Source organism: Carcharodon carcharias, chromosome 5, assembly GCF_017639515.1.
Source record: "Carcharodon carcharias isolate sCarCar2 chromosome 5, sCarCar2.pri, whole genome shotgun sequence".
Taxonomy (NCBI): domain Eukaryota; kingdom Metazoa; phylum Chordata; class Chondrichthyes; order Lamniformes; family Lamnidae; genus Carcharodon; species Carcharodon carcharias.
Window position 1 is genome coordinate 44,287,018 of NC_054471.1, and position 22,629 is coordinate 44,309,646.

The 22,629-nt window shown below is 44.9% G+C and overlaps 1 protein-coding gene and 1 long non-coding RNA gene across 3 annotated transcripts in view; one reads left to right on the forward strand and one right to left on the reverse strand.

Moving 5' to 3' along the window:
* cdk19 (cyclin-dependent kinase 19) overlaps nucleotides 1-22,629 on the forward strand; it is a 269,271-nt gene that overhangs the window by 234,280 nt on the left and 12,362 nt on the right. For both annotated transcript variants that reach the window (XM_041187628.1, XM_041187629.1), the window contains one exon: nucleotides 21,176-21,294. In XM_041187628.1, the coding sequence (XP_041043562.1) occupies nucleotides 21,176-21,294 (119 nt within the window). The remainder of the gene's footprint in view (nucleotides 1-21,175; nucleotides 21,295-22,629) is intronic.
* LOC121277878 overlaps nucleotides 1-22,629 on the reverse strand; it is a 58,960-nt gene that overhangs the window by 18,484 nt on the left and 17,847 nt on the right. The window lies entirely within an intron of this gene.

Consider the following 22,629-nt stretch of genomic DNA (forward strand, 5'->3'; position numbering starts at 1 on the left):
ACTAACCGGTTTCATGACGTCGTGAAACCAATTTTTGGCCTTCTCACCATATTGTCTGCTCACGCCACCGAACTTGCCTGGCATCAATGGGCACAGACAATTCCACCCACTGTTAGGGGACCTATAAACTACTCCCACAAGTGACTTCCTGGCTTTGTTATTTCTTATCTCTAGCCAAACTGATTCTACGTCTTGATCTTCTGAACTAAGATAATCTCTCACTATTGCACTCATGTCCTACTTAATTAACTAGCTTCCTGTCCTTCCATAATGTCAAATACCCTTGAATATTTAAGTCCCAGCCTTGGTTAGTCTGCAACCACATCTCTAAAATGGCTGTCAGGTCATGCATATGTATTTCTATTGGTGCCATCAATTCATCCATTTTGTTATGAGTGCTGCGCACTTTCAGATACAGAGCTTTTAATTCTGTCCTTTTATTATTGCAAACTCTGGTCTTATACACTGGTGCAATCTTAAGTTTGTATGCGCTGTCCCTTCCCGCTACAACTCTGTTATCGTTACCCTGCTTTAATGACACCTTTGCTCTTTAATTTGCCAGGTCTCCCCTCAGGTGATCCCTCCCCCCACTATTTAGTTTAAAGCTTTCTCTACCACCCTGGTCATATGACTTGTCAGAACACTGATCCCAGCATGTTGCAGGTGAAGAAAGTCCCAACAGTATAGATAAAAGCAAAAAACTGCGGATGCTGGAAATCCAAAACAAAAACAAAAATACCTGGAAAAACTCAGCAAGTCTGGCAGCATCTGCGGAGAGGAACACAGTTAACATTTCGAGTCCAAATGACCCTTCAACAGAACTAAGTAAAAATAGAAGAGAGGTGAAATATAAGCTGATTTAAGGGGGGGGGTGGGACAAGTAGAGCTGGATAAATGGCCAGTGATAGGTGGAGATAACCAAAAGATGTCACAGACTAAAGGATAAAGAGGTGTTGAAGGTGGTGATATTATCTAAGGAATGTGCTAATTAAGGGTAGAAAGCAGGACGAGCAAGGTACAGATAGCCCTAGTAGGGATGGGGTGGGGTGAAGGAATTGAAAAAGGCTAAAAGATAGAGATAAAACAATGGATGGAAATACATTTAAAATTAATGGAAGTAGGTGTGAGAAGAAAAATCTATATAAATTATTGGGAAAAAAGGGTGGAAATCAGAAAGTGGGTGGGGATGGAAGAGAGAGTTCATGATCTAAAATTGTTGAACTCAATATTCAGACCGGAAGGCTGTAAAGTGCCTAGTCGGAAGATGAGGTGCTGTTCCTCCAGTTTGCGTTGAGCTTCACTGGAACAATGCAGCAGACCAAGGACGGACATGTGGGCATGAGAGCAGAGTGGAGTGTTGAAATAGCAAGCGACAGGGAGGTCGACAGGGAGGTTCCGCAAAGCGGTCACCCAGTCTGCGTTTGGTCTCTCCAATGTAGAGGAAACTGCATTGGGAGCAACGAATGCATAGACTAAATTGAGGGAAGTGCAAGTGAAATGCTGCTTCACCTGAAAGGAGTGTTTGGGCCCTTGGACGGTGAGGAGAGGGGCAGTGAAGGGGCAGGTGTTACACCTTCTGCAGTTGCATGGGAAGGTGCCGTGGGAGGGGGGTTGAGGTTTTCTTCCTTCACCGAGGTTTTCCACCCATGGTGGTTGACAGGGCCCTCAACCGTGTCCAGCCCATCTACTGCGCATCCGCCCTCACACCTTCCTCTCCCTCACAGAAACATGATAGGGTCCCCCTTGTCCTCACTTATCACCCCACCAGCCTCCACATTCAAAGGATCATCCTCCACCATTTCCGCCAACTCCAGCATGATGCCACCACCAAACACATCCACCCTTCACCCCCCCCCCCCCCCCCCCGGCAGCATTCCGCAGGGATCGTTCCCTCCAGGACATCCTGGTCCACTCTTCCACCACCCCCTACACCTCAACCCCTTCCCACAGCACCTTCCCATGCAACCGCAGAAGGTGTAACACCTGCCCCTTCACTTCCCCTCTCCTCACCGTCCAAGGGCCCAAACATCCTTTCAAGTGAAGCAGCATTTCACTTGCACTTCCCTCAATTTAGTCTACTGCATTCGTTGCTCCCAATGTGGTTTCCTCTACATTAGAGAGACCAAATGCAGACTGGGTGACCGCTTTGCAGAACACCATCGGTCTATCCGCAAGCATTACCCAGACCTCCCTGTCGCTTGCCATTTCAACACTCCACCCTGCTCTCATGCCCACATGTCCGTCCTTGGCCTGCTGCATTGTGCCACTATTTATAAAGCCAAGGATCCCAAATGTCTTTTTAACTTGTCCTGATGCTTCAAAGCTTTGCATACCTATATCCCCAGTTCTCTCTGTTGCAGTGATATAATTGAATATCTTGCTAGGCAACTTCAGAGGGCAGATTAGAGTCAACCAAGTTTCCACATATCACAGATAAAAGCAAAAAAACTGCGGGTGTTGGAAATCCGAAACAAAAACAAAAACAAAAAGATGTCATAGACAAAAGATGTCAAAGATGACCCAGACCTCCCTGTTGCTTGCCATTTCAACACATGTCTGCTCTCATGCCCACATGTCCGTCCTTGGTCTGCTGCAATGTTCCAGTGAAGCTCAACGCAAACTGGAGGAACAGCACCTCATCTTCTGACTAGGCACTTTACAGCCTTCTGGTCTGAATATTGAGTTCAACAATTTTAGATCATGAACTCTCTCCTCCATCCTCACCCCCTTTCCGATTTCCCCCCTTTTTTCCCCCAATAATTTATATAGATTTTTCTTTTCCCACCTATTTCCATTATTTTTAAATGTATTTCCATCCATTGTTTTATCTCTACCTTTTAGCCTTTTTCAATTCCTTCACCCCACCCCCACTAGGGCTATCTGTACCTTGCTCGTCCTACTTTCTACCCTTAATTAGCACATTTCTTAGATAATATCACCACCTTCAACACCTCTTTGTCCTTTTGTCTGTGACATCTTTTGGTTATCTCCACCTATCACTGGCCATTTATCCAGCTCTATTTGTCCCAACCCCCTTAAACCACCTTATATTTCACCTCTCTTCTATTTTTACTTAGTTCTGTTGAAGGGTCATTTGGACTTGAAACATTAACTGTGCTCCTCTCCGCAGATGCTGCCAGACCTGAGTTTTTCCAGGTATTTTTGTTCCCAACAGTAAAGCTCCCATTTTCCCCGGTACTGGTGCCAAGGCCCCATGAATCGAAACCCATTTTCCCACATCAATTTTTGACCCAAGCATTCAACTCTTTAATCTAATTTACCCTACACCAATTCGCTCATGGCTCAGGTAGAAATCCAGACACCATTACCTTTGTGGTTCTGCTTCTTAATTTAGCCCCTAGCTGCTCATAATCCCTAAAAGGAAATCTTTCCTAGTTCCATCTATGTTGTTGGTGCACTGGTGAAGCACAACTGGATCCTCCCTCTCCCACTGCAAGTTCTTCTCCAGCCCAAGCAAATGTCCCAAACCCTGGCATTGGGCAGGCAATACAACCTCCTGAACTCTTCCTCTCACTCGCAGAGAACTGTATCTACCCCCTTGACTATACTGTCCCCTACTACCTATTTACTCCCCCCACTTTAATGGTTCCCTGTACCACATGCCATGGTCAGATCACTGATCCACCCTTCAGCCCTCGCTATCATCCATAGAAGCTACAGTAACCTTGAACCTGTTGGATAATTACAAAAGCTGAGGCTCCTCCACTTCTATTTCTTGATCTCCATACCTGCCTCACTCGCAGCCACACTCCCCTGTCCCTGACCATGGATCAGATCAGAATATCCCATCCTAAGGGGTGTGACTCCCTTCTGGAACAAACTTTCCAGCTAACTTTCCCCTTCCCTGATGCATCACAGTGTCCGAAACTCAGCCTCTAGCACATTCACTCTAAGCCAAAGTTCCTTGAATGGTAGATACCTCCTGCAGATGTGGTTGCCATGGATCACTTTGGTATCCACTAGCTCCCACTTACTGCAGATGCAATACATCACCTGTCCTGCCATCTTTATTGTGTTTACTTAATTGTTTTCTTAGTTTAATTTTTGTTAATGGCTCCAATCCTGCTTGTGCTTATGTTCTTATTATTTCACTTAATGTTCTACTTACTCCGCTTGAAATTCAGTAGCTTAGATAAGATAAAAAGAGAAAATATTCTGAATCAGCTACCTGCTTCTCTGTGAAGTTACACCTCGATTTTTTTTCCAAACGCGGCTCTGAACCTACGGACTGGCTTCTAGCTAGTTCTCCATACCCTGCTCTGTCCTTTCTCTTCCCCAACGCTCAGCAAGAGAAGTCTCGCTCTCTCTGGCGCTGTCTATATCCCATTCTGTCCTCGCTCTTTCCTGCCACTCACCAAGTAAAGTCTCGCTCTCACCTCTGATTCTTGGTAACTTTCCAATAACCCTTCCTGTTATGTTTTACGATGGGGTTGCTTTGCTCACGAACCGGTTGCACACTTACCTGTCAGCAGGCAAGTTGATTACAATACACTGCAGACGCAGAGACCAATATGAAGTGAAGCACATGCTATTTTTTTACACAAACAGAGCACTAACATGATGTGTGCTTCTCCAGCCAGGCCCCACTCTAGACTAATATTAACATGGTAGCCCACGCTACACAGCTATTGGGTCTCACAGCACATGGTCAATCCACTCACATTCTCTTAAAGGTGTATTACACCTCAGATTACCACACTTCCTGAAAGCATTCCTTGTAGGCATTGGATGAGGGCAGGATTGCCCATTCCTTCCTTCCCACATTCACCATCCAGACTTTCAAATGGAAACTGGCCAGGTGGATGGTGGTACTTGTGGAATTGTACTGTAGCTTAACCTGCTGGTTTAAGGAAAAGTAAGATACTTTTGACAGTAAAAAACAATATCCCAGTTACATTTGAAAGCTCATTTAAACTGAGTTTTCACTCAAGGGCACTGAGCAAACACAAGGGAGTACAGGAGACAAAATAGATTGTTTCATATTGATTTGTATTCAAACTTGGACATTTTTAGTTACTTAATACTACTGTTATTTCAAATTATTATCTAATCTTTCGTTTAAAGTACTTCTGGTTCAGTGCTAACTGCAGATCAGCATAGAGCACCTGAACACATAATGCTATCTTGACCTGTTTATGAAAGAAGCTTTGCTGTGGTTTGTTTGTTTGATAGTTTACTTTTGTTACTACCTCTTAGACAGACTAATCTTTTGTGCCTTAAAAGTTTCTGTTAAGTGAGTAAGGAGATATATTCACAAGTTATAACAGTGAAATGCAAACCATCTCTAATGGACAAAAAGTACAAGCCTGTCGAAGTCTAATTCCTTTGAGTTCTTGGATTTAAATTTAGCATAACTTAATTTGTTTAATTTATATGTTTTTAATTTTTACAGTAATTGACTACTTGATCATTGCTCCCAGATTACCATTGTCCTAACGGCCAGGATTTTGTCAGGCCAATTGGACTTTCGCCCCCTGGTTGGACAATCAACTGGGACCCCTGCCATTTACATGGGCAGGGCCAGTACAATCCACCAGGCAAACTTGGCAATTGCCTAGGGTGACAAATTTGGGGGACAGCAAAAAACTGCCAGCTTTTCAAAAAGAAAACGGAACTGACCGTTCCAATTTTTTATTTAAAGCCAGCCAACGAGCCATGCAGCTGCCCGAAGGTCTGTCAGGTTTTTGTAACAAAAAACAGAATTAACATTAAATTGACAGTTGCTGAACACTGGAACTGACTGCAGGATTGTGATTGGAGGAGCAGCTGCTGCTTCTCCAACCAAAGAATCTGTATATAGAGGAGCAGTAAAAGCGACAGAGAGGGAATCCATGATTGGAGGAGTTGAACAGCAAGCACGGGAGAGACAGAATCTGTGACTGGAGGAGCAGCTCTCTCTCTCCCGCACTCGCTCTTCCTCCACTCACAACTCTGGCTGGGCCCAGGAGACTTTCAGCTTGCCCTGTCCCGCTGCCAGGCTGCCAATGGCAGTGGCTGAAGTGAGGACTTTGCCATTTTGCTCTTGGTCCCTCTGCTCCTTGGGAAACTTACCCCTGTTGTGCAGCAGTGTTGCAATTGGCAGCTACAGCAAAATCTTCGCCCAGTATAGAAGTACTTGTTCTTGGAATGGGTCCTCTTGTTAATGTTGAAGCAACTCTCCACATGGACTCAGTGCCTGCATTGTGCCTCAATTTGAACTATTACTTTAAACTATCAGTTACTGAATAAGTTATCAGTGACTTTAGTCATTATTCTTATTAATGTTTAGATTTCAGATTCCTATCTGATCTGTTAATATTGGTAGTTTAAAAGTGAGACTAAGGAAAACTAAAGGCATTATTCACATAGGGTGTATTTAAACTGTTTTTACAGTCTGCTAATACCATCGGCCTAAAGGACCTGCATGTTGGCAGTTGGCAGCACTAGCACAATATAAAAGCGACTTCAAAATTTGAAGCTAAAAACGTTGTCCACTTAGCTTCAAGTGATGTTGAATAGCTTCTTTCATCAATATTCCCTGTGCCCTGTCCATTGCATTGCTGATCAGTGATTCCCCTTATCGTATGGATTTGCTTCATAGAATCATACTCAAGGAAATTATAGTCTTTTGCAAATGCAGCATGCTCTGATTTCTTGGTACTAAAGGACTCTCATATCTCTGTATGTGTGTGTCCTTGTGCAAATGTGTGTGCTTGTTTGTTAATGCAGTGTCCCTGCTAAGTAATTAAATGGGTCATGTGGCATCATGGGGGTGTGGGGAGGGATGCACAAGGCTGAAGTTCACCTAGGGTGCCTAATACTGTTGCACCAGCCCTGTACATGGGGGAGGCCAACAGAATCAAATGCCTTTCAGGAACTTAAGTGGCCACAGTCGGGCCTTCCCTGTGACTGAGGTCCCCAGTGACAAAAGTCATGCCTGCCAAGAGCTGCTGGCCAATCACAGGCTGGTAGCTCCTCATGCTCCCAGCATCAGTGGGAGCAGTGTAGCTGGAAGCAATATGCCTATCAGAGGCCCAGGGTCCTCATGGGACCCCAGGCCAGAGGTGAATGAGGGTAGGATGGAACTATGAGAGAAAGCAGGGAGAGACTCTGAGGCAAAGTCAGTGATGTAGCTTTCAGCGGCCACAATTGGGCACAGAGTGCCTGGCTATGAGGGATCCCCCCACCCCCGCCCCGCCAGGGTTTGCTGGGCAGCCTTCTGAGGTACAGGACAGCTGTGCAGCCCCCATTTAATCCCTGAGCCACCCCTAAATTGCAGTGGCCTCAAGGATAATGGGTTTCAAATGACTCATTAATGAAACTAATTGACATCCTGCCGGCAATCCTGCTTCAACCTCTTCCGCCCTCTCACCTAATCAGAGGAGGTTTTGCCGCCACTGGGTGACTGACACAAGGCCTCTCCCACACTTATGTGGGCCCATATATGATGTTTCCCGCCATGACGGGCTGCATTCAGTCCAACCCAATATGACTGAGACACAATGCGTGTACAGTGTATTGTTATTTTCTTTGTAAGGCACACATCAGAATGCATTTGAAAAAGGTTTGGGCGTAATGAGTTTTTTGAGGCTCAGCATGCTACCTATACAGCTCACTATTTAAGAGTTATTGTAATCAGTATTGTTCTTTGCGTTACTTAGCTTTTTTTAGCAAGTGAACTGTGATGTGTGGAACAAAAACAGAAATACCTGGAAAAACTCAGCAGGTCTGACAGCATCTGCGGAGAGGAACACAGTTAACATTTCGAGTTCGTATGACTCTTCACCAGAACTAAGGAAAAATAGAAGAGAGGTGAAATATAAGCTGGTTGGGGGAGGGTTGGGGGGGGTGCGGGGTGGAGGAGACAGATAGAACTGGATAGAGGGCCAGTGATAAGTGGAGATTGCCAAAAGATGTCATAGACAAAAGGACCAAGAGGTGTTGATGGTGGTGATATTATCTAAGGAATGTGCTAATGGTAACATTAAGGGTAGAAAGCAGGACGAGCAAAGTACAGATAGCCCTAGTAGGGGTGGGGTGGGAGGAAGAGATCGAAATAGCCTTAAAGGTAGAGATAAAACAATGGACGGAAATACATTTAAAAATAATGGAAATAGGTGGGAAAAGAAAAATCTATATAAATTATTGGGAAAAGGGGGATTGGAAAGGGGGTGGGGATGGAGGAGAGAGTTCATGATCTAAAATTGTTGAACTCAATATTCAGTCCGGAAGGCTGTAAAGTGCCTAGTCGGAAGATGAGGTGCTGTTCCTCCAGTTTGCGTTGAGCTTCACTGGAACATTGCAGCAGACCAAGGACGGACATGTGGGCATGAGAGCAGGATGGTGTGTTGAAATGGCAAGCGACAGGGAGGTCTGGGTCATCTTTGACATCTTTTGTCTATGACATCTTTTTGTTTTTGTTTTTGTTTCGGATTTCCAACATCCACAGTTTTTTGCTTTTATCTGTGATATGTGGAAACTTGGTTGACTCTAATCTGCCCTCTGAAGTTGCCTAGCAAGATATTTAATTATATCACTGCAACAGAGAGAACTGGGGATATAGATATGCAAAGATTTGAAGGCTCAGGACAAGTTAAAAAGACATTTGGGACCCTTGGCTTTATAAATAGCGGCACAGAGTGAAAAAAACAAGAGTTATTCTAAACTTTATAAAAGGCTAGCTGGATTATTTTCTGTTACTATTATGTCTAAATATTATCGTGTCTACTGGACTACTGTTATTTATCTTTTTAGTTACCCAAATATTTTGGGTGTGGATTTCATCTCCGAGCACTACCCCCGTTGATACCATAGGGGCCTAGTGCTGCTTTGCTGGAACTCAGCTGCTTCTTCCATGGTGTACCCTCTTTAGAAGGGTACCCACTCTTTTGGCAGCCTGTGAAGGGGTGCTATCCTGATGTCACACAGCCTAACCAGCAGGATACCTAATTTGGACCACACACGCCCAGGCAACGAATTTGTGTGTCACTCTGAAAACAACAAGTGCTAAGTTGCAAGATGGGATCTGTACTAATGTTCTTTAATGGGCCAGGCACCCAAAATGCAGGTACGGTAATTTCTAGAAACTGCTATTTCAGAGTTTCTGGAAGTATTCTGGAGTGTTTTTAAAGGCTTTGTGGTAAGTTCCTGGATTTGCCAGAGAGGGTTGCTGCATCCTTGCAGGGAGGGCAGAGGATTAGGGGATTTGTCCACACCAAAGATAGAGGTTTACAGCACATTCGGCCCATCATGCCCACACCAGTCAACAAAAAGATCTGACTACACTAAACCCATTTTCCAGCCCTTGGCCCATAGTCCTGGAAGAATGTGGGAGCAGCAGCAGCTATACTCCTTGGTCTGCAGCACAACAGGTCAGATAGGAAAAAAGAGACTGCAGAGGGAACAGTCTCTGCGCAGTGCCCTCCACCATGCTCTTGACAGCAATAGAAGGCTGTCTGGCAGACCAGCCAATGTACCTAGCATCCCAGCTTGCATACCCGTCAGCGCTGTTGTTTGTGCCGCTGTATTGAGGCCCTCATCTCAGTCTCTACAGCAGAGCATTTTTGTAACCTGGCCCTCTGGTGGGCTGGCAAGTGAATAATTTCCCTCTGACCTAGCTGCAGCCCACTTGTACCCGATGACTCACCACATGCTGATCCAACTCTATACTTGTCTCCAAGGTACGTGCAGTGCCAGTATCTGAGCTGCTGGTTACAAATGTGATATTCGGTGTTGGTGCCTTTTCATCAGTGCTATGCTGTTTCTCTGTCTCAGTGTGTTGTTGTGGCTGGGCAGGCAGCAGTTCGTCTAAGTTAGAAAGCAGGAAATCAGAAGACGAAGGGTGATGTGAGGGAAGGGGCAGCAGTGGGGTGGGAAACAAGAGGTATATATTCACACCATCAGCAAGTCACTCAGCATGCCAGATAGCAGGGTGAAGGTGTGCTGGAGTTGAGAAGGAGCGTAAAGCAGGAACATATTAAATCTTTATTTTTAATAATTTATGGGATGTGAGCATTGCTGGCAATGTCAGCATATATTGCCCATCCCTAACTGCCCTTGATTAGGTGGTGGTGAGCCATCTTCTTGAAACACTGCAGTCTATGTGGTGTACGTACAGTGCTTTTAGGGAGGGAGATCCAGGATTTTGACCCAGCAACAGTGAAGGAGCAGTAATATAGTTCCAAGTCAGGATGGTGTGTGACCTGGAGGGGATGTTGCCGGTGGTGGTGTTTCTGTAAGCCTGCTGTCTTTATTCTTATAGGTGGTAGAGGTCATGGACCTGGAAGGTGTGTAGAAGGAGCCTTGGTGAATTGCTGCTGTGTGTCGTTTTGTACATTGCACATAGTGGCAGCAGCATATATTACGTTTATGGTGGTGGCTGTGGTGCCAATCAAAGCAGGTTGCTTTATCCTGGATGCTGTTGGTGTTCTTGAATGTTGTTGGAGCTGCACTCATTGAGGCAAATGGGGAGTGTTCCATCACACTCCTGACTTGTGTCTTGTAGAAGGTGGACAGGCTTTGGGGAGTCAGGAGGTGAATTACTTACCACGGAATTCCTAGCCTCTGATTTGCTCTTGTAGCCACAGTACTTATATTGCTGGTCCGGTTAAGTGTTTGGTCAATAGTGACCCACCCCCACCCACCTCCAGAATGTTGATGGTGGGGAATTTAACGATGATAATGCCATTGAATGTCATGGGGAGATGGTTAGATTCTCTCTTGCTGGAAATGGTTATGGCCTGTTTCTTGGGTGGCATGAATGTTATGAGCCACTTAGCAGCCCAAGCCTGAAAGTTGTTCAGGTCTTGCTGCATATGGATTCAGACGGCTTCCATATCTATCGAGTTGCTAATGGTATTGAACATTGTGCAATCATCAGCAAACATCTCCACTTCTGACCTTATGATGGAAGGAAGGTCATTAATGAAACAGCTGAAGATGGTTGGGCCGAGGACACTACCCTGAGGAACTTCTGCAGTGATGTCCTTCTGCTGAGATGATTGATCTCCAACAAGTATAACCATCTTCCTTTATGCTTATTGGCCATATTGGCATAGATAGAAGATTGGCTAGCTAACAAGAAAAATAAAGTTGGCAAAAATGGGTCTTTTTCTGGTTGGCAGGATGTGACGAGTGATGTGCCACAGGGATCACCGCTGGGGCCTCAAATTTTTACAATTTATACAAATGACTCGGATGAAGGAACTGTAGGTATAGTTGCTAAATTTTCTGATAATAGAATGTTATCATTTATTGCGAAGAGGATGGAATACAAAAGTAGGGAGGTTATGTTTCAGTTGACATTGGTGAGACCACATCTGGAGTACCGTGTACGGTATTGCTCTCCTTATTTAAGGAAGGATGTAAGTGCGTTAGAAGCAGTTCAGAGAAAGTTTACTAGACTAATACCTGGAATGGGCGAGTTGCATTATGAGGAAAGGTTGGACAGGCTCGGCTTGTATCCACTGGAGTTTAGAAGATTAAGAGGTGACCTGATTGAAACCTTTAAGATCCTGAAGGGCCTTGACAGGGTGGATTTAGAGAGAATATTTGCTCTTCGTGGGAGCATCTAGAACTAGGGATCACTGTTTAAAAATAAGGGGTCGCCCATTTAAGACAGAAATGAGGAGAAACTTTTTTTCTCGAAGGTCGTGAGTCTTTGGGACTTTCTACCTCAAAACACAGTGGAAACAGAGCCTTTGAATGTTTTTAAGGCAGAGGTAGATAGAATCTTGATAAGCAAGTGGGTGAAAGGTTAACGTGGGTAGGCGGGAATGTGGAGATAAGGTTACAATTAGATCAGCCATGATCTTATTGAATGGCGGAGCAGGCTCGAGGGGCCAAGTGGCCTACTCCTACTCCTAATTCATATGTTCGTATGTGCTAGGTATGACTGCAGCCAGTGGAGTGTTTTCCCCTGATTCCCATTGACTTCAATTTTACTATGGCTCCATGATGCCACGCTTAGTCAAATGCTGTCTTACTGTAAAAGGCAGTTACTCACGGCTCATCTCTGGAATTCAGTTTTCTTGTCCATATTTGGACCAAGGCTGTAATGAGGTCTCAAGCTTAGTGGCCCAAGTGGAACCCAAATTAAGCATCAGTGAGCAGGCTATTGGTGAGTATGTGCCAGTTGATAGCACTGTTGACAGCAGCTCCCATTGCTTTGCTGATGAACAAGAGTAGACTGATGATATCACAGGCACTGTCACTGCTGGAGGTATATAGAGGGACGAAACATGGATGTGAGGCTGGCAGCATTGGTAGATATGAGGTTTATTTGGGGTATCTGGATCTTAGGCATGAATCCTGAGTGCTAGGGATTGTTACTGGATGAGTAATGGTGGTGTGGTGCATTGAGCAGCTTGAGGGATTGATGATGTGAAGGGAGATAGATGTCATGTGAAGATGCATTCACTGGGAATTGACCTCTCTGGCCACCAATTCCCACTTCCTACTAAGTGTAGTCCTTGAGGCCTCCTAGCGCCTTTTGGAACCATGCCCATGACCACCACTAATGCCTCTATTGTTGCACCTATCTACCTGAAACCCTGGACTGAATTTTTTTGCTGTAGGTCAAGTCCCTCCACCGAAGCCCAAAGCGGGAGTGGACCCTGCTCCATTTGGCGGTGGGTTCTTAGAATGGCATCTTGCAATTGGCAGTCAATTACAAGGCTGTCGTCCAATTGAGGATGGCAGCCCATCCATGAGAGCAGCCAGCCCAATCAGAGGGCTCCAGATCAGCAGCCTTGACAACACCCCTGCTAACACTGGCCACTGCTGAGGCTGTGGCTGCAAGATGAAAGTGCCTCAATGGCAAAGCACTTTCAAAAATCAGATGGGTTTTTGTCAGGAAGCCAGGGTTGGGCAGGGAGGCCTCGGGGAGTGGTGGGGGTGGGAGGTTGAGTCATGGTACACCAATATCGCTGTTGCCACTCCTGCAGTTATCGCTGCCAAGGGAAGCTATGGAGTGTCTTATCAGGGAGGGTCCCCAGGAACCCACTGGAAAGCCGCTAGGATTTACCTGACAATCTCCTCCATGTGGTGGGGGATTCTCTTTATGTGCACAGGTGGGAAGTGCCTTCATTTGGGCCCTTAAGTCGCTCAACTGGCTACCATTGAGTGGCCAAGCCACTGAATTGTCAACCACTGGCAAATGCCATGCTGTTGGGAAGATCTAGGGCTCCCTGCTCAAAGCCTTCCCCTGCTATATTGCCAGCCTTCTGGCCTCTCAACCTGTCTCCATAGGCCAGGAAAATTCAGCCTCCTCCCTCAACCATTTTCTATGTGTCAAATTCCAGCAACACTATTTAGTCCAGCGTCCCTGTAAGAGGAACAGCCAGCTTTGAAGAAGAGCAGGCTGCCTGCGGCACATGCTCTCAGCTACACTGTTTGGCATCCCCATGGATCATGGAGGTCGTCGAAAGAATGAAAAAGACGCAAACAACTTGGCCCTTTGCTATGATCATGCTAATAAGCTAGTAGCACCAAATTGGTGTGCTACCCACCCTTAAAAGATCGGCGTGGGTAGATTGTGTAGTATGCATGCAAAAACAGGGCAAAAGGATTTTTAGCCTATTTCATCTACTGCATTACCCTTATCTACCAATTCTGTTACAAATTTTGATATAGAATGTGTCACTACAGGCTGTGTATTCAATTTGCCAAATTTTAGTTCTTCTGTCAAGATGTGACACGAATTGCTCTTTGAAGCATGAGTCTGACAGTCTCATCACAACATCAATTTAGGGTATGCAGTGTAATTATCACTCAGTGATTCATGCACACAAGATCCTTATTGAGGCATTCTAGAAGGTTTCCATATTAATATAAGGTGTGTCACGGTTAAAAAAAATTAAAAATGGAAACCTTTTCTCCACTCCGCACAGTTCTGGTTTTAAAGGAGGCAGATTATGAAGTGGGGTGGAGGGGGAATACACATGTGACCAACACACTCTCAGGAGATGAGTCCATCATTAAAATATTTTAAAGGAGCCTGTGGATTGGCAATCTTCCAATAGCATTGACCCTATCCCATCTCATCTAAGAGCTAACTCAGCATAGACCACAGATTAATCTTTCAAGATCCTTGGTCAGTATGGCTCAACTACCCTGGAGAAACTGGAGAATATAGGGGGAGTTTTATGGAGTCCGCAAGACGGGAATTATGGGATGACTTAATTAGGCAGGTTGTGAAATCGCAACTTCCCAACAGCGGGTTGAGATACAAAGATAAAGTCAGCGGCATGTTTGTGATGTGTTGAGTTTCACACTTGCCTGTGGTGAGTTGATACTTGTAATACATTTGCATGACAATGAATACTCATTAGCATGAAACATTTTTTAATTGCGCCCTACCTTCAGGATAAAGTCAGCAGCATATGAGAATCTTGTGGGCCACCCAATTCCGGCATAAGGGAGGGGAGCAGGAGAATGGCAGCTTGCATGGAGGCTGGCTACAGGCAAGGGTGTCAGTAGTGTGTTGTGGAATGGGATTGGGGAAGTGGAAGAGGGACAGGGGATGGGGTCGGAGGCATGGAGTTGTGAAGTGGTAAGGGCCTGGCATCCTGGATGTGGTTGGGGGGCAGCAGAGGGGGGTGGGGGAACCATAGGTCAAGGCAAGAAAATGAGAGGCCTAAAGGGCGTTGTCCAAATTTGTGTCCATCTCAGGGTGTTGGCTGGTAGAGTTCTTGTGGGGCTTTGAGTTCCCTTACATCATTTCAATTATCCCTGTTGGGATTGATCTCGGGCAATGTCCTTTACAATGTATAGAATGAGGACTAACTGAGCTTGCAAGTTCAGCCATGTCTCACAGAGTGGCCAGTATAACACTGGACACTAATATGAGCATTCGATAAAGTGTGAACAAAAAAAACACAACATTGTTTCTTCCACATTGAAGGGAATGTATCCATCAGTGTGTGCCAACCATGCAGCAAGCCAGTACATTTAGGTCTCTGACTAAGCTAGTTTCAACAGATAACGATGATGCCAACATGAATAAAGTGAAGCCAATGTAATGTGAAATATTCACAAGCAAAATTTAATTTTGAAAAACATCCATGCCACCTTTGTGCTCTAAAGTCCTATGTTAATGGCAATGGAGTTATGCAGGAATGTTGTGGCCATGGTGAAGCACCTCCCTGTTGGTCCAGGAGGCTCTTTTGTAACTTGCCCATGCCTGCTGCATTGTCAGTTGTTGATAGATTAGACCACTGAAAAGCTTCCCCCGCCATGTGATCACACATGTGCCCTGGACACACCATTGGCGCTTTCAATTTTAATCATAATCTTGTGGAAAATGGGACAAAGCCAGAGAGCAGAGTGGTGCACACTACCAGTTACACTGTCAGGAAGGGCACACTGTTGACTTAATTCCCCCCACCCCCCCATACATGTGTTATTGTACAGTGCTTGTGGGAATAGTGCATTGATAAATCCTGCCTTCTGGAATATGCTATGGGAGCAGTGATAGGTTAAGGCACCTTTATTTGTCTTGGTTTCTGGGGAATTAGTTGGGTGTGGTGACATTTTGTTTGTGTCATTTCTCTTCACTCGATAGCTGCTGTTCTTTTCTGGGTCGAGGGAATGGGAGCTAATGTGGTAGTTTGAGCTGACTGAGCTTCCAAAAGAAGATTTTCTCCAGTTCCCTGGGGGTGGGGTCTGTATATTATTTGTTGCAATTGGCACACATTCTTATGTTTCACATGTTCTTCTGGGGATGGGACTGTTGCATGTTCTTGCAGTAGCCTTATGACATAAAGGCAAGAGTGCACCCAACTGAGCCACATGTTTGTATGGGGTGAATTTTCCTGTGGGCACCAGCATGTTTCAGTAGCTGGCTTAGTTTTATGGGAGGTGACCAATTAGTCGGCTGCCTCCAGCATCCAATTAGGGATGCAGGAGGGCTAATGGAGGGGCCAAATGGAGGGCCGTTGCACAGCCCCAGTGGAAAAGTGAGCGCTGCTCAGGCACACAGAGGGTGTGAGGGCACCGCAAAATGGAGGTGCTCACCTAAAGGTTCAAATGGTGCCCTGTAAATAACAGCCTGAATCATCTCAGGGATCAGCGTGCAGGGAAAACAGCTCTAAAATGCTGCGTATGGGCTGCATACAACCTTTCTGCTTTCTTATGCATAAATCAGCAAAATCATGTGATGTCACTCCACCTCCTGACTGAAGTTACCCCTGATACTTTGCAGGGCTCCTGACACACCAGGGGGCCCTGTGTGCTGTTGGGAAAATGTCATTGCTTTTTTTTTCCTTTATGGGATATGGGTGTCGCTGGCAAAGCCAGTATTTGTTGCCCACCCCTAATTTCCCTTGAAATCAGTGGCTTCATTTCAGAGTCAAGCACATTGGTGTGGTCTGGAGTTACATATATGCCAGACCAGGTAAGGATTGCAAATTTCCTTCTTTAAAGGGTATTAATTAGTGAACCAGATGGCTTTTTACGACAATCGATGATTGTTGCCATGATCACCGTTACTGAACCAGCTTTATATTGCACATTTTATTAATTGAATTTAAATTCCACCAGCTATTGTAGTGGGATTTGAACCTATGCCCCCAGTGGCGTTAGCCTGGGCCTCCGGATTACTAGAGTAAAGTGGAGAAGGGTCTGAAGAAGAATCATACGGACTCGAAACGTTAACTCTGTCTTTCTCTCCACAGATGCTGTCAGACCTGCTGAGTTTTTCCAGCATTTTTTGTTTTTGTGTCCTCTGGGTTTTTGTGTCCTCTGGATCACTGGTCCAGTGACATTACCACAACATCACCGTCTCCCCATCCCTGTGCCAGAGTATGGTCTAATTACCCTTTAAAATACCCTAATTAGCTACTCACCATTGACGGGAGGGTAGATGTTGCCGCTGGGATCTCACATCCAGGAAAAGTGCAAAGAGGCGAGAATAAGTCAATGAGCTGACCCAATGCACTTTGATCAGAATTTCCACGCTTCCCACCTCCAAAGCCACCCCAATGTGGCTGGGAAAATTACGGCCATTAACTCTTTAATGAAGAAGAACTTCCCAACTTGTTTCACTGGCATGGTCACCCAAAAATGGACACTGCTTCATGAGGAACACCTAAATTTGATGTTCTTATCTCCACTTTAGTCTAGTAAATTCTGTATGGTCGCAGACCTCCATTTTTGTAAGTACAATTACTCATCTTTATAAAACTGAGCAAAACAAATGGAGTTTGAAAAATCAGCTGACTGTTGGAATTTCTTTGAAGCTATTTGGTTATATTTTGGTTTCTGTTAATGTTAAAAAAAAGCTGGTTCCACAAGTCCTTGATTTATTTTTAGATTCAAATTGTGTTGACAGTTTTGAGTTTGATTGATATCGAGAGTAAAATGTCAGCCCTTGAAAATACACTAATCAAGTCAGGTGTCATTTGAAGCAGACAAAAGTCAATCCCATTTGAACCACTAATAACCAAACAAATACTCCAATTCTGAATTCCCTGTTCACTGCTTTTTTAAAAAAAAACCTCAAATCTCCTATAAAATACATCAATCTCTGAATACTAGATGATTTTCCATATGGTCTCCCTTACTAACGTCTGGGGCTCATGCCAAAATTGGAAAGCTGTCTCACAGACTAGGCAAGCAACAGCCTGACATCGTCATACTCATGGAATCATACCTCACAGATAATGTCCAAGGTATCATCATCACTATCCCTAGGCATGTCCTGTCTCACTGGCAGGGCAGACCCAGCAGAGGTGGTATACATTCAGGAAGGAGTTGCCCTGGGAGTCCTCCACATCAGCTCTGGACCCCATGAAGTCTCATGGCATCAGGTTAAATATGGACAAGGAAACCCTCTGCTGATTACCATGTACCGTTCCCCCTCAGCTGATGAATCAGTGCTCCTCCATGTTGAACACCACTTGCAGGAAGCACTGAGGGTGGCAAGGGAGCAGAATGTACTCTGGACATGGGAGTTCAATGACCATTACCAAGAGTGGCTCCGTAGCACCACTACAGACCAAGCTGGCTGAGTCCTAAAGGACATAGCTGCTAGACTGGGTCTGCAGCAGGTGATGAGGGAACCAACAAGAGGAAAACATGCTTGACCCCATCCTCACCAACCTGCCTGCCACAGATGCATCTGTCCATGACATTATCAGTAAAAGTGACCACCACATAGATCTTGTGGAGATGAAGTCCTGTCTTAACATTGAGGGCACTCTCCATCGTGTCGTGTGGCACTACCACCGTGCCAAATGGAATAGATTTTGAACAGATTGAGCAACTCAAGACTGGGCAACCATGAGGTGCTGTAGGCCATCAGCAGTAGCAGAATTGTACTCAAACACAATCTGTAATCTCATGGCCCAGCATACCCCCCACTCTACCACTGCTACTAAGCCAGGGGATCAACCCTGGTTCAATGAAGAGTGCAGGAGGGCATGCCAGGAGTAGCATCAGGCATACCTTAAAATGAGGTATCAAACTGGTGAAACTACAACACAGGACTACTAGCATGCCAAGCAGCATAAGCAGCAAGTGATAGACAGAGCTAAGCGATCCTACAACCAACGGATCAGATCTAAGCTCTGCAGTTCTGCCACATCCAACCGTGAATGGTGGTAGACAATTAAACAACTCACTGGTGGAGGAGGCTCCACAAATATCCCCATCCTCAATGATGGGAGAGCCCAGCACATCAGTGCAAAAGATTAGGCTGAAGCATTCACAACAGTCTTCAGCCAGAGGTGCCGAGTGGATGATCCATTTTGGCCTCCTCAGGAGGTCCCCAGCATCACAGATGACAGCCTTCAGCCAATTTGATTCACTCCATGTGATATCAAGAAACGGCTGAAGACACGGGATACTGCAAAGGCTATGGGCCCTGACAATATTCCGGCAATACTACAAAAGACTTGTGTTCCAGAGCTGGCCATGCCTCTAGCCAAGCCGTTCCAGTACAGTTACAACACTGGCATCTACCCAGCAATGTGGAAAAGGTAAGTCCTGTAAATGTCTGGCACTTGCTTAGCAACAACCTGCTCACTGACACTCTGTTTGGGTTCCGCTTGGGCCACTCACCACCTGACCTCATTACAGCCTTGGCTCAAACATGGACAAAAGAACTCCCGAGGTGAGGTGAGAGTGACCGCCCTTGACATCAAGGCAGCATTTGACCGTCTGTGGCATCAAGGAGCCCTAGCAAAACTGGAGTCAGCTGCAATCAGGGGTAAAACTCTTTGCTGGTTGGAGCCACACCTAGCACAAAGGAAGATGGTTGTGGTTGTTGGAGGTCAGTCATCCCAGGTCCAGGACATCACTGCAAGAGTTCCTCAGGGTAGTGTCCTAGGCCCAACCATCTTCAGCTGCTTCATCAATGACCTTCCTTCCATCATAAGGTCAGAAGTGGGGACGTTCACTGATGATTGCACGATGTTAAGCACCATTCACGGCTCCTCAGATACTGAAGCAGACCATGTCCAAATGCAGCAAGACCTGGACAATATTCAGGCTTTGGCTGACAAGTGACAAGTAACATTCGCACCACACAAGTGCCAGGCAATGACCATCTCCAACAAGAGAGAGTCCAACCTTCACCTCTTGACATTCAGTGGCATTACCATCGCTGAATCCCCCACTATCAACATCCTAGGGGTTATAATTGACCAGAAACTGAACTCAACTGGTCACATAAAGTGGCTGCAAGAACAGGTCAGAGGCTAGGAATCATGCAGCGAATAGCTCACCTCCTGACTCCCCAAAGTCTGTCCATCATCTACAAGGCACAAATCTGGAGTGTGATGGGATACTGTCCACTTGCCTGGATGAGTGCAGCTCCAATAACGTTCAAGAAGCTTGATACCATCCAGGATAAAGCAGCCCACTTGATTGGCATCCCATCCATAAACATTCACTCCCTCCATCACCGACGCACAGAAGCAGCAGTGTGTACCATCTACAAGATGCACTGCAGAAACTCACCAAGGCCCCTTAGACAGCACCTCCCAAACCCACGACCACTACCATCTAGAAGAACAAGGTCAGCAGGTAGATGGGAACATCACCACCTGGAAGTTCCCCTTCAAGTCACTCACCATCCTGACTTGGAAATATATCACCGTTCCTTCACTGTCGCTGGGTCAAAATCATGGAACTCCCTCCCTAACAGTACTGTAGGTGTAACTACACCATATGAACCATAGCGGTTCAAGAAGGCAGCTCACCACCATCTTCTCAAAGGCAATTAGAGATGGGCAATAAATGCTGGCCCAGCCAGCGAAGCCCACATCCTGTAAATGATTAAACAAAAATTAACAAGGTGGGGGATTGGAACGATACGGTGTGAAAAGCTGCCATTGTGGCCAGCAGGTAAAATATCCTCCTTCCCACCCTCTACCTCACTTTGTGCAAATCTGAGTCGATTTGGCCCTGTCTCATCGCATTGAAATCAGCCTTACGTAAATCTAGAATCTTTGTAACTGTTTCACATTTCTCCTGTTCAAAACGAGGTTGAACTAAATCAATGTTCATGCACCATTAGGCTGTTAACTAAATCTAGCTCATTGCTAAATCTAATATAACAGTGCCTTAGAGATAGTTGGAAAATCTACCACTTTGAATCTGTAACTGTGTTCACTTCCCTATATTTAGATACAGCAATGCAAGTTATGGACAGCTGAATGGTCCCAGTCACTATTCGGCAATACTATAAATAACTAATGGACTTTACTTTAATCCTTAGAATGGTGAATTATATATGAATCTATTTCTCTGTTCCTGCTATTGTGGACCCTCAAACTGAACATATTGTTGATTCCCCTCTCCCATTGAACATAGGAGTACTTCAAGAACACCAAAAGTGCTGGAAAAACTCAGCAGGTCTGACAGCATCTGTGGAGAGAAAGGCAGAGTTAACATTTCGAGTCTTCGGAATTCAAGAAGAGTCATACAGACTCGAAACTTTAACTCTGTCTTTCTCTCCACAGATGCTGTCAGACCTGCTGAGTTTTTCCAGCACTTTTTGTTTTTGTTTCAGACTTGCAGCATGCGTAGTATTTTGCCTTTATTATAGGAGTACTTCAACTGGCAGAGCATATTCTAATAAACCTGGGAAATTAACCATTTGATTCTTCACTCGAATGTCAACCAGCTGTGGTAAAACTAGTTGTATTGACCTTACATTTCTGTTTGTTTGCAGCACTCTGGCACACGTCTGGGTTACCAAAGCAATGTACAGGGTTCTTCCCAGTCCCAGAGCACTACAGGATATTCTTCTTCAACTCAGCAGAGCTCTCAGTATTCACACCAGTCCCACAGGTACTGATCAGCACTGCTGGCAGAAAGGACTTCAAAGGAAAGCCTTCAGCAATATTACGGTAGAAGGTTCCAATGAGAGGAACCCAGTGAACTTGCCTGATGCATGTAAATTTTCTTGTATTCAGAAGTATAAACTGGCATTATATAGTGAAAATTATTAGAGAAAAAAATGTTCACAAAATAATGTTCTGACTGTCTGGAAGTTTTCAATTACCAATGCCACTGGGAAGGTTCCAGTCAAAATCATTTCTGTGAAGTTGTGTGTAAATATCTTTTGAAAAGCAAGAAAATAACATTGAACTCAGCAGTTGAATTCTTCAATTAAGGAGCAGGTGAAATGCGTTCACTGTTCTTAGAGCACTTTTTGATGCAGTGGCAGGGTTTCCTGTTGCTTGTCCTAAGATCTAAATGTTGGAATTCTATTTTCTAGGCATACAGCTTAAAAAATGTTTAAATCATACACATACACCATTAATCAGTTAACTCTTCAAGCACTATTCAGTATCATGTGACTGTTTCTATGTTCTTAAACCTGTACTTTTAATTGGGACTTTTTTCATTTTGCTGCATATCTGAAATGTTCTGCAGATATATAATTTGGAAAGGCTTTCTTTATTTGCCCTGTGTAAAAGTTTCAGTTTTAACAATGTTAAGTGTAAAAGGTTTCAAAAAATGACCTTGGCAGCAAGTGTGAAAATCATTCTTTATTGTTTTAATCCTGAAGTGTACAGACCAATGTGCACATGAAACTTCCAGTTTTAGTCCACATAATCTGCCTGTTGATTACACTGAATGTTCCCAGCCCTGCAGGCTAAATTTCAGTCTTTTGTGTTCCCAGTGTAGAGCTTCATGCATCTGAAGCACACATGCAGAATGTGGGTGTGGAGGACAGCTCCCTGATTGGTGGCATGAACAAATTTCTATCCAGGAACTATGGGAGGAAAATTGTGGAAGCTGCAAATCAGTTGCACCAAGTTACATAACAAAAACAAAAATACCTGGAAAAACTCAGCAGGTCAGGCAGCATCTGTGGAGAGAAACACAGTTAACGTTTCAAGTCCGCATGACTCTTCAACAGAACTAAGGAAAAATAGAAAAGGGGTGAAATATAAGTTGGTTTAAGGGCGGGGGACAAGAAGAGCTGGATAGAGGGCCAGTGATAGGTGGAGATAACCAAAATATGTCACAGACAAAAGGACAAAGAGGTGTTGAAGGTGGTGATATTATCTAAAGGAATGTGCTAATTAAGGGTACAAAGCAGGATGAGCAAGGTACAGATAGCCCTAGTGGGGTGGGGTGATGTGAAGGAATCGAAAAAGGCTAAAAGGTAGAGAT